The 13,000-nt window shown below is 39.8% G+C and overlaps 1 protein-coding gene across 1 annotated transcript in view; it reads left to right on the top strand.

The window, feature by feature from the left end:
- Positions 1-10,223, top strand: part of LOC145995385 (neurotrimin-like) — a 366,883-nt gene extending 356,660 nt beyond the window's left edge. The window contains exon 7 of the mRNA XM_083131989.1: positions 7,895-10,223. Within this exon, the coding sequence (XP_082988115.1) occupies positions 7,895-8,010 (116 nt within the window). The 3' untranslated portion in view covers positions 8,011-10,223. The remainder of the gene's footprint in view (positions 1-7,894) is intronic.
- Positions 10,224-13,000: the final 2,777 nt, after the last annotated feature.

The following is a 13,000-nucleotide window of genomic DNA, read 5'->3' as shown; positions in this document are numbered from 1 at the left end:
CCACACGTGCATACACAAATTCAGCGAGTTGGCCAGGCGTAGGGCAGGTGCTGAGAGGGCAAGTACAGTGATCTACATATATACCGGGTGGCCAGAATTAAAGTTACCCAACTCAGAGACCGCTGTAGCCTGTTTGAGGCATCGTAGAAATCTGAAATTTTGTGAATCCACTATGCAGACCATGGGGAAGAGGATGGCGCTAAAAAAAGAAATAGTTCAATTTTCCGCCACCAGGTTGAAATGTGGCGCTGTACTTCCATGATGGGTTGTACAAATAATCACGTTAAGTGATTTAGCTGAGTTATTAATTAGAAAGACATTTGTTAGTGGCTGGAAGTTGCGAGAAAATATTCTCTCGTTTATTGCAAGATTGCAAGGTAAAGGCAAATCCATAACCAATTAGAGTAGTGTACGTCATTATTACAACTCATCATGGAAGTACAGCGCCACATTTCAACCTGGTGGCGGAAAATTGAACTATTTCTTTTTTTATCGCCATCCTCTTCCCCATGGTCTGCATAGTGGATTCACCAAATTTCAGAGTTCTACGATGCCTCAAACAGGCTACAGAGGGCTTTGAGTTGGGTAACTTTAATTCTGACCACCCGGTACATTGTTATTTCTAGATCGCCCCTCTGCCGACAAGTAAAGGAAAAGTATTGCATTTTCCTCTTCTCTACTCTAACACAGGAAGATAAGATGAACCAACCTCATCATGAATTTTGCGTTTGTTGTGTGTCTCGTGAGCATAAAAGCTGTTCTATAAGATGCTAAAAGCAGATTACAAAAGATTTAACTTAACCCAACCAATCAAACAACACAAGATACATATCTTACTATATATCTAATAAAAATCGCCAACTACTTTATGCAGGGTTCAGGCAAGTTACTTTCTACAGGCAAGTTACAGTTGCTGGTGCTTGAAGTTACTTTTACATTTACTTTATGCTGGAAAGTTTCTTTTTGCAAACAAATTGTATCCATGCTCATTAATGTGTTTTATGTACCGTATGTTTCTTCTACAACTTTATCATGGATTGCTAAATCTTTTCACCTTAGCATTCATTGAAGACACAGCTGCAAAACTTAGCTCCTCCTCAGTGTTACAAAATTTCAAGTTAATAATTTAAGTGTCGTAAAGTACGTGTGAATGTAACTGTTTCTATTACACGAAAGTAACTCTGTAACAGTTACAGCTGCTTACTTTTTAAAGTAGCTAGTTAGTTAACATTTCTCAAAACGTCAACTGTTACTTATAACTAACTGCCTGAGTAGTTACTTCCAAAAACTGTTTTTATGATCATTTTCATGTCCCAAAATAGCATCGCTAACAAATATACCTTCCGAAACTTTTCAATAGCAATCCTCTCCTAAGAGTTCAACAAAATTCCGGGAAGAAAAAAAAAGGATTTAGTAAAAGGGGTAGAGGAGTGAGGGAATGAGATTTTAAACGGAATTACATCGATGTCTTTGCTCGAGATATTGTCAAACTGTCTCAGCGTCTTCTTGGAAAGGAATCAAACACAGGTCAAGTGAAAAAAGATTTTTAAAAACGATTAAAAATAACAAAAATAAAATGGCGGAAAAAGTTGTTTTTTCTTTTAAAAAAAAAGAAAGCTTTTAGTCGTTTCCTTCATCTCAGAAACTCATCTTTAAGAAAAGCGGACCAAAAGTCGGGATGTTCTAACCGACTGGTTTTACATTCAGCAAGCTTTCTTCTCCTTCCAATCTCCCACCGTTCCTTAGCTTTGCATTTGTACCCCACACTGTGTTCGCCTGAATTTTCGGAGAAAGACCGAGAAAAAAAGGCACCCAAAATGGGAAAAAAAGAAAGGAGAAAAACATTTAAAAATGATGGAGGAAAGTAATCTATCATTACTACAGAAGTGACTGCTTCTTTCCTCTCCCCCTTGCCCTTCTGGAAAAAAATGAAAGAAAAATAAATTCAGAGATTCCCCTTTTTGGGTTTATTCTCTCTCTCTCTAATAGCAGGGAAATCTTTCCAGAAATTCATCAAGAACTTTTGGTCGCTCTTCCCTTGACGGTTTCAACCCCCCCCCCCACCTCCCTTCTCGACTCCAGCAACTCTGCCTTTCCATCTTTCATAAAAGGCAGCTATGATTCCCTTTTGATAAACGCCAGCTATGATGCTATTCATCTCAACACAAGGAGGATCAACAAACGGATGTTTCTTTCGCTGAAATTACCTTTGAAGTGACCGGCATAGAACTCTTGCCAAAGCGATAATTTCAATCTCTTCAACTGGCTGTAAATATGAAGGTTTGCATGGAAGAGAATCAAATGTTGCATATTTTCTCCGTTGTCATAGAAACTGCAGAGATTTCGCTTTGAAAAAATTTTCGGAAGTGTATTTTGCACCTTCGGACTCTTTCTCCCATATAAGGTTGAACAGTCAACTGTATTTCTTGGCTAATAAACATTTTTCTTGTGTATAGCTCCTTCTGCTAGACTTGTACACAATTATTGTGGTGTAAATTAATGCATGATTTGGATGTATAAATTCACACAATTATTGTGGTGTAAATTAATGCATGATTTGGATGCATAAATTGTCCAATGATTCCCTTGCTTTGAACGTGTTTTAAGAACAAATGCTGGTTCAGTAGTGATCAGCAGCTTGATAACCATTTCGTTTCAATAGTTAAAGTTCTCATTGTGTATAACAAAGAGAGTAAACATGCCAATACTTATGCACGCCACTGTACAGCACTTACATTTTTTTTTACAGAATGTAGAGAGCATTAAACATCTTTTCGTAATGTTGTTTTTCTGTTGAGGTTTCGTTTCGACGCTACGAGACCTCGCAAACTGCGTTTTTAATTCTTTATGCATGCAGCCAAGCGGTACACATTCATGGTTGCCAGGGGCAGTTAAATTTTCTGCCGGAGGAAAACAAAAAATTTCGTATGAGACAAGGAACGGCCTGATGAGTGTGAATACCTTTGGATAAAACTTAAGAAATCCTGCATCAATTTAAAAAATAACAAAATATAATATACATCATTTTTATGAATAGTGATTCATGCATTATTTACATGGGTGGTGGTGCTTTGAAAGCAACGACTTCACCCTGTTGAGGTCTCTGCTGGAATGATAATGTTTCCCTAGCATATCTTTGTTTTTGGTATGTTTTCAGACAGAAAAAAAATAATGGCAGTGGCAACCGTGAATCTGTTCGTCAACGAGCAAACGTTTAAGTAAAATGGTACTTGTGATGTCCGCTACACACACTGAAAGTAGGTTGCTTTTGTACGGCGACACCCTGGTTAATTTGAAATGTGCAGTCAGGATGGCGGTTAGCAAAAAAAATAGGTTTTCAAAAAGCGCCGGAAATTAGCAAACTATAGCGGTCAACGACCAGAAATCTACAGTGCCAGTTTTTCATGTTGCTGGCACAGGTAATGGATAAAAGTGTAACACCGATCCCAGAGGTTGCAGAAAATGGAGCAGGCGATAAAGTTGTGCATTATTTGTTGCTTCGATATTGCAACAATGCTCCAATTCCTCAATCGTTCTAAAGATGGCGTGGCTCCGTTCAACCGCATTCCTGATCCTTCTTACCCATACCTAGGCTTGCCAACTTTAAATTATAAATTTCTGGGAGTTTTCTATACAGTCTTCAAACTCTTTAGATCAAGATGTTTTGCAAGACTAATTTACTGAATATCAGCTGTTTCATTTCTTTCTTTGTGGTCTTATTCCTGTAAATACAAAATTTATCAAACACAACAAATGGCCACGGTTGTGTTCCAGAACTTCCGGGGGGAGAGGAGTGGCAGGTGCAAAAATTAGAGACAAGGACCCCTTGGTAAATTAGGTTTAATATAGAGCGGGGGGGGGAGGGGGAAGTGGCGAAAAGAATGGCTAAAAACTCAATATGCTGACCAATGCAGAATTTATTTTATTTAAAAAAAATTAACTAAACGTTACGTTTCAACCTTCTAACAAGGTCTTCTTCAGACTCTGTACCAAATACAAGTGAAATAAGATACAAAACAGGAAGATATATATTGCGCTGACGAAAGGTCTTAATGGGACATCAGTTTTGTGTATTTTGGAAAGGCCGTAGAGTCGTGGAGGTACGGTTCCATTGGGTGTTAACCGGTCCGGGTTTCTTTCGGCAGTGTGGATTTCATCAGTAGAACCCTGATTTTCCTCTATATTGAAGCTGTGGGGGTCTCTGAGTAAAGGTCGTTATGTATCGTCGGTGATTTTGCTGTCGTAGTTTGTGGATTCAAGTATAGCAGCGGCGTTTCCTTTGTCTGCTGCTAGAATGATGATGTCCTGGTCTTCTTTCAAGTTTCTTGAGCGTGGCTATCTCTGCTGATGTGATGTTCGGCTGTGGCGGAGCGGCCGTTTTAAGGACAACGCATGCTTCTCGACGAATGTCCTGGGCGGCTGTGACTGGAAGGTCTTTTACGGCTTGTTCGATGCTGCTGATTATGTCTGTGATACGAATGGTCTTAGAAGCTGGAGCGAAGTTCAAGCCCTACGACAGGATGGTGATGATCGTGGCTTCGTAGAAACGTTTGTCCGTGAGTTTGACAACGGTGCAGTTGATGGTGATCTGTCAGTTTTGCCGGTCCGCTGTCGTTAGACTGACGGTTGAAGCTTGGCGAAATTATTTACTTTTCTGCTTGGCCGTGGTCTTACTGGCTTGCACTTTCATGCGGGCTTTTGGTGGTGGCTTTTGGAACGTACATCTTCAAAACTGAGGATCCGCTGTAACATTTCCTCCCCGTATTATAGTGTATGGGAGCATTAGAACCTTACGGTAGTTGAAGAGGTTGAAAAGGGGAGGAAATGTTACAGCGGGTCCTCAGATTTGAAGATCTACGTTCCAAGAAAGCCAAGCTGTTGTCAACTTTGGCTTTATTACAGAGATAGGTATATAGTACCCATCTTCGCTTAACTGAAATATCCGATCAAAAACAAAACAAAGGACCGGATACTAAGACACACAAGCATCACGCTGGTAAGAGAAAGAATACATTTCACAAGACGCGAACTTGCATCAATAGAATAGAAGCCTACTCCATAGTCAACTGGAAATCTCTTCTTCCGTGTGTCTGATTTACTGGGAATGGATAGACACCACCACCAAAAGCCCGCATGAAAGTGCAAGCCAGTAAGACCACGGCCAAGCAGAAAAGTAAACAATTTCGCCAAGCTTCAACCGTCAGTCTAACGACAGCGGACCGGCAAAACTGACAGATCACCATCAACTGCACCGTTGTCAAACTCACGGACAAACGTTTCTACGAAGCCACGATCATCACCATCCTGTCGTAGGGCTTGAACTTCGCTCCAGCTTCTAAGACCATTCGTATCACAGACATAATCAGCAGCATCGAACAAGCCGTAAAAGACCTTCCAGTCACAGCCGCCCAGGACATTCGTCGAGAAGCATGCGTTGTCCTTAAAACGGCCGCTCCGCCACAGCCGAACATCACAGCAGCAGAGATAGCCACGCTCAAGAAACTTGAGAGAAGACCAGGACATCATCATTCTAGCAGCAGACAAAGGAAACGCCGCTGCTATACTTGAATCCACAAACTGCGACAGCAAAATCACCGACGATACATAACGACCTTTACTCAGAGACTCCACAGCTTCAATATAGAGGAAAATCAGGGTTCTACTGATGAAATCCACACTGCCGAAAGAAACCCGGACCGGTTAACACCCAATGGAACCGTAACTCTACGACTCTACGGCCTTCCGAAAATACACAAAACTGACGTTCCATTAAGACCTATCGTCAGCGCAATTGGATACCCTACCTAGATACTCGCCAAATTCCTAACGGCGTGCAACTGCAAGCGTCTGACGGGCAAGTGCCAACACCATGTCAAGAACTCATTGGACTTCGTCAAGACCCATCAGAACTTCTCCCGGAGACCTTCTAGTCAGCTTCGACGTAGTATCGATCTTCACCAAAGTACCACCTCAAGATTCCTTAACACTGTTGGAGCAACATTTCGCACCAGACATCAGTAGCCTCTTCAAACATACCCTGACTTCAACCTACTTCAGTTACAAGGACAGGTACTACGAACAGACCGACGCAGTGTCAATTTGATCCCCGCTCTCACCAGCAATAGTACATTTCTCCATTGAGAACTTCGAAAAACGAGGCACTCCGTTAACTCCACAGAAACCTTTTTCATTGTACAGATACGTAGACGACACCTTTGTCATCTGTCCGCACGGTGAAGCAGCGCTACAAACATGCCTGAATCACCTCAACAACCAGCACCAGAACATCAAATTCACCATGGAGACAGAGACGAACGGCTGCCTTCCGCTCCTCGACATCCTCATCAGGCGCAAACCCGACGACCTTAAGACACAACATATACAGGAAACCTACTTACACCGAACTATACCTCAATGCCAAGAGTTTTCACCATCCAGCGCAGAGATGAACAGTACTCCCGACATTGTTTCACCGAGCCATCTCCATCAGCTACATAGAGCACCTTCAAGAGGAAATAAGACACCTACGCACATCTTTCAGGCAGAATGGATACAGGGAAGGCATTATCAAAAGGACACTAGAGAGAGTAACACACAAGAAAAACCCGGACCTACCTGATAATCAAGAAACCAAGAATATAGGTATCATTCCATACACTGGCAACCTTTCTGCAGTCATCAGTCGCATTCTTTCAAAACACAACATCAAGACGATTCACAAACCGCCATCGAAAGTCAGAAGCAGACTTCGACTTAGGACAGAAGACACCTGGCGTTTACCGTATTATCTGCCCGTGCGGTAAAGCCAACATTGTACAAACGGGGAGGACAATAGAACAGCGTTGCAAAGAACACGCCAGCTACATCAAGAATTTTCATCCCGAAATATTTGGACTAGCAAGAAGAACATTCCATCCAGGAGGGCCATATAATTGACTTGACAACCACAGAGATCATCAATAAATCATCATCTTACTGGGACCGTCTCAGCAAAGAAGCAATAGCCATTCACGGGTAAAAGGAAAACCTCAATAGGGACGCGGGACTCGAACTGAACCCAGCCTGGTTAGCGGTAGTCGACTGGGAGCACGTACAGCGGACTCCTCCCACACCAAATACATATGACTTTGCTCTGACTTATCTCTGCCCTTCGATCCCTGAAGATGAGACTGGCGTTAGCGCTAGGAAGCCTATCCGGAAATCACCTGGCTGATTGCCCGAGAAAATCTCTTCAGTATTTGCCGCCAGGAAAGCTGCAAGAATTATTTCTTACGGTAGTTGTTCCAAATGGTGTCGATGCAGGCACGACAGAGTAGAATCCGCTCTAGCATCCCTGGAGTCATTCTGACCATATCACAGACAGCAAATATTCTTGCCATAAGGTGGATGCAAGGGATGTCGTAAACTGCTAAGATACATTGTAGTAACGTCTGTATTAAATCTAGAAGCCGCACCTTTCAGTTGTCTTATCCCACTGTTATAAGCAGCCCCAACTACTTTCGGCTTTTAACTTCTTAATGACGCGTTTCCGGACCAGGGATTCTAATCTCATATTGGTACTTGCTCAACAATGTGTTTAGTTTAAACTCTATATATTTCCCCCTCCTCCCACTTACTTAAACAATGACTTATTTTACACAATGGCTTCATATTGTCATATTGTTGCTGGGTCTGCAATAATTTTTTTTTTCTCTCGGCAAATGCATACCAAAATAAAATATAATATATAAAAATACTAAATCTCTTATTCCTGATTTAAAGTTTGTCCGGGAGACTGCAGCTAATCCGGAAGGGTTGGCAAGCCTACTTTGTTGCTCTTTTGTACAATCTGTTTTTTTCCACAGTGTTTATTGTGTATTTATAGTACAGAGGTGTTCTCTTTTCTTCTCCGCAGGGAAAAAAATGGCCACCGTTCTGCGTCGAAAGAACGCATCGTCCTCCGATACTCTCATCGGCAGCTCATGGAAGATGATGTGGTCAATGATGCTAGTGGCGGTGGCATCCAGATAGATGTCCAGCAGTGGAGTTGGAGACGAAGGAGTGTTACGAGCCGAGTTCTAGTCACTGTTGGTGATATTCTCATGGGAGACAACAGAACTTGCATCTTTTATCTGAAATAATAGCTGATTTTTGACTTTCTAAGCAACCCACAAGAGGAAAAAGAAAGACAAAACTCGAGATGTTGCATTGTGGGGACTTGTAAAGGAATTGGACCCAACAAATAACAATTCTAAAACAAAAGTTTCAGTGGACGAACTGTAAAGAAAACAACTTTCGTTTCCTATCAATTACTGCAAACCTGTTCCATTTTTTGTAGTACAGAGCTCATGTTTGTTTCAGTTTTCTGGTGCAAACACGGTTTTTGCTTGCAAACAAAGACAGGAGGGTGATACGGAAATATATCATGTTCATAGAAATAGCATTTGTTATTAGAGGTTTGCCAATGCAAGACAGAATATATGCAGGGGGTTTACAGAAGTATGTATACTTGAAGCTTGCGCAGCAAATATGTTTCATGATTTTTGCTTTCTTTTTTTATGGACATATGTTAATTTAGCTATTTAATCACACAAACTGGGGAGGGGGTAACTTTGAAAATTAAGCAGGTTATATATTAATTACTGTAAATGGCTAGTGACTGCACAGATTTTTATTACTGTTAATACTTTGTATATTACAATAATATCTATTATCCTGTCCAGAGCTTGTAAACCCTCTTTGTGTTTAAGAACATGGATTCAAGAGTGTGTACATATGAGTGAAGAGAAAACGTGCGCGTTTCGGGACGCCAGTACGAATGGTTGAACTGATTTTTATTTCGCGTTGAACCGTAGACTGAACTGTTGCAAGATAAAGTCATGCTTTAAACCCCTTTACATTGTGCATTTCCCTTTTTTATAAGGGTTCTTTTGAAATTCAAGAAAGTATCTTCCAGACAGTTGCATCCAGAGTCAAGTGTGATAGAGACAGTGGAAGCAGTGTGCAAGGAGAACTATATGTGTGTGGATAGCAATTTCCTCATCTTTCAGAAATAGCTGGGAATATGCTACTCTGGGTAATGGGAGACGACAGGGGGAGGGAGTGTATTGTGGACCAAACAATGAAGCATTTTTTTAAAAGAAACAATTGCAACAATGAAACACGATAGATTCCTCGGACCTTTGCGCAGGCATCAGTGTGTTCTAACTGAAAACCTAAATTCCAGTTCACATTGTGGTAGGTGTGGTTGGAGAGTTGCTGTAATGTCAAATCGGAGAAGCGAATCTGATTGGTCAATTCCTAGTTCGCATCAACAACGTCACTTATTTCGTTTCTTCATTTCTTGAAACACACATAGTAAAAAAAAACCAACATGTAGAGTGTTTCTTTGTTGTTCGTTTTCTCAAGCTGGAAAGAGCTGTAGGTGCTGGTGTATGCTCGCCGAAAGTTGTGCTAAATCACCAAGTGGTGCATCCGATCTGGAGTGGTGCGGAAACCTGGCAGTGATCTTATCAACCTGTGATCTCGATCACATGACGACCGGAAGTGGAGTCGGTGCCAGAGTGTAAACGGAAGTGTATCTCTTTTTTGCAACTTTATATCGACTTCTAAAAAAAATCACTTCGTATATGGCCAACTAACAAGAAAAAGTTATGAACGGTTTGCTGTAGTGTAAATTTTGCAACTTGACACTCTTTATAAGAAAAAAAACTTCGATAAAAGAAACTAGAACACCTCACAAAATACCATTTAGTGATTTCTGAAAACTCAAAAGAAAATGATACTATCCCAAAACTGAAACAAACTTCCAAAAATAAAGTGACAGAACAGTGGTTCCCATCATCATCATCTTCATCATTTACAGGGCGAAATGCTCAAGCAGTGGCAGTTGGGAATGTTCTACGTGTTTCTTAAGTTCTGATACATTTCCGATCTATTATTGTTGTTAATTTCAGAAGAAAAAAGAAAATCAATGTAAAAAAGAAAAAGATAAACGTGGGATAACAAAAAATGACCACGAAACTAACAAAATGACTAACGTCTTGACAGTGATTGTGTGAATGGTTGATTGAGAGTGTATCTGTGCATTACTTCATCAATTTTTGAATGAGTTACTTTGTTTGAATCACTATGTGCGAGATTGTATAATCTTATCTTCACAATTGCACCAATTTTTCCACTTATTAAGCATTCATTGTCTTTCCCCAATCTTACGGATATTATGAATAAATGTCTATATTTTACTCATGGTGAAACCTTCATTTGGATGTATCCGACGTAAATGTTGTAATAATCATATTCCTGTGTGGCAATGCTTCTACAATTGACACTACACAGATTCATACATACCATTATTCATTATATTTGTCAACTATGTAAGAGTTCAATTTTTTAAGTCCACTTTATGCACAAATAAGTTAATCGGTTCTTGACTTACAGTTTGAAATGGAACCTGTGCTCTGAGGTATATTCTTTTTAAATCGAATATTCCATTAATTAGTGAATGCAAAGCTAACTATTGTGGATGGATACTATGATTGATTGTGTTTTAAGTACACTATACGCACAGTAAGGCTAACCGAGACTGAGCGTACACTTTAAAGTTGAATCCGAATCACTATGTGCCTCCACCAGGTATCGAACCCGAAACCCCTTCATTACAAGGCGACGACGATACCACTGCGCCATCGACGTGGCCATTGAGAATATTATTAAATTTACAATTACCTATATATTTTAAGAAAGAAAAACAGCAAATCACGTTTTGATAAAAGTTTGAGATATAGTGATAAAAATGCATTTATGTTTTGTTACTATGGTAACGTCAACGTTGCCAAATACATAAACGTTATACAACTTATTATAGATAGGAAGAATTGTTATTGTACATTAACAAACATAGATACTAATGAATATTAAAATGTATAATGAAAATATACGAAACAAGAGAACAGTTACAAATTGGGATCAGTATGTGACTCCAACGGGTATCGAACCCAGGACCCTTTGATTGCAAGGCACCGATGTTACCACTACAATCATCGGGAAGGTCATTGTCAACTATATTCTTAAATATACAAATATATATGTACACACACACACACACACACACACACATTGTGAGATTCGTTGGATTTGAAATTTTCGTATATAAGATTTTACTAGATCAAAATGGTAAGTGATCCGTCAATCTGAAGGAAAACTCATCACAATATATATCATACCTTATAAGGGGTTTGTGACCTCATTACATTCACGAAAAACTTCAGAAATTCGTGTCATATTCGCTTCAGCATGTCCGTTCTCACTAAACACACAACAGTTAAGATGCGATATTTCAGCCTTTGTTCAGTTTTAAAATATATTTCTCATTCCTTATTTAAGCGATTGGTAAATGCTCAAATCCATCAGGTATAATTCGTACAACAATATGGTGCAAGGCTATATGCGAGCCACTACGAGAGTTTGAAATCACGTTCATAGGTTCTAGAAAACTAAAATCATTACTTAAGTTTATAGTATGTGAGAGGTAGCTAGTGACGGACACTTAAGTAATTATGGAAATTTATAAAAAAGTAAGGTATTTGACTTAACATTGAATTTGTGTTTTCTTTTAAGTCCACTTTATGCACAGATAGGCTAATCGGGATTGTATCTACAGTTTAAAGTGGGATCCAAATCACTGTGTGTTTCCATCGGGTTTCGAACCCGCAATCCCTTGATTACAAGACGACGACGTTACCACTACTTTACATTATTTGATGTGAGAGAATGCATTCCAGTGTCCTTCCTCAGAATATACATGTTCCATTTATGATAACAGCAGAAACATCATGGAGGAACTTGGGTTAGTTATTCAGTTCACTCTCAAGAAACAAAGCACTTAAATGTAATATGTATTTCTCTGCTCCAGCATATTCATCATGTATGCAGGTTGAAGTTAATAAAAACCTATCTGACGATTGTTGGACTGACAATATTATCATAGCGAACTACGTCGCCTTAACTCTGCACTATTCAGTTCCAGGAAAAGCAGAGAAATACATTTTTGGGATGAGCAAAATCATTAAATGTTTTAATTGGTATTTTTTATTTATTATTATCTAAATTTGATTTTGCCTGATGATTTTGTATCTTTTCACATGACATTTCAAATTTAAAGGATGGATGAAGGCGGGCCTTACAATCTAATCCCTCCCAGGGCCTCGCAATATGTTGCTACGCCACTGTGTTTATCCTTCTTGTGTATCAATGATCGTGTCTCTTCGATTATCTAGCAGTTGAGTTCTCGACTAACTATCTCAACACTGATGGTTCCTGGTTCGAATCCTGGTTTGGCCGTGGGAGTTACTTTGTGACTGTCTCTTCACCATCGTCATCAAATCACCATACATTCTCCTCGTCGCGATTAGCCAAAACTGACAGACGGGCAAAACAAGATAAAACAACAATTAAAGTTTCATTTTCTTTGAGTTAGGATGTTTATCTTACGTATTCTTTTCTGTTTTTTTTTTGTTACTTTTTCTGGGTTGACCTTTAAAGATTCAACTCCAAAGCATGAATATTGAATCGATGGAAAAGCCAACCGTTACGCACCCTCTCCCTGTTCCGAACAGCGAGGCAAACTAAAGAAGAACATATGGAAAAGATCTTGTCTTGTCTTCGCCGAGAAACACCAGGCCCCATCAAGGACGAGCACTTTTATTTTATTCCGATCCATCCCCAGGGCATCTCGGCAAAGAACCTCTGTAGCGGAAAACCCTCTCAATCAAAGTAGCGCCAATGTTTGTGTCACGGGCAGCTTTTGCACGAAAAACTGTATATTATGGTTATATAACATCAATTTTTACATTCTGGTGTAATTCTTGAATATTCTAAAGCAAATTTCGTGGTAAAGTGATGCATACAGTGTGTCTCATGAGTAATAGCGCAAACTGACACAGGTGAAAGTACACGATAATAGAAGCAAAAAAGTTTCAGTAAACATGGGTCTGCAAACGAGCCGTTTTCGAGATAATCC

The sequence above is a fragment of the Lepisma saccharinum genome, chromosome 1 (genome assembly GCF_977018435.1).
Source record: "Lepisma saccharinum chromosome 1, izLepSacc3.1, whole genome shotgun sequence".
NCBI lineage: Eukaryota > Metazoa > Arthropoda > Insecta > Zygentoma > Lepismatidae > Lepisma > Lepisma saccharinum.
Note: the sequence above shows the minus strand (reverse complement) of the source record. Positions and strands in the feature narration are given on the sequence as shown.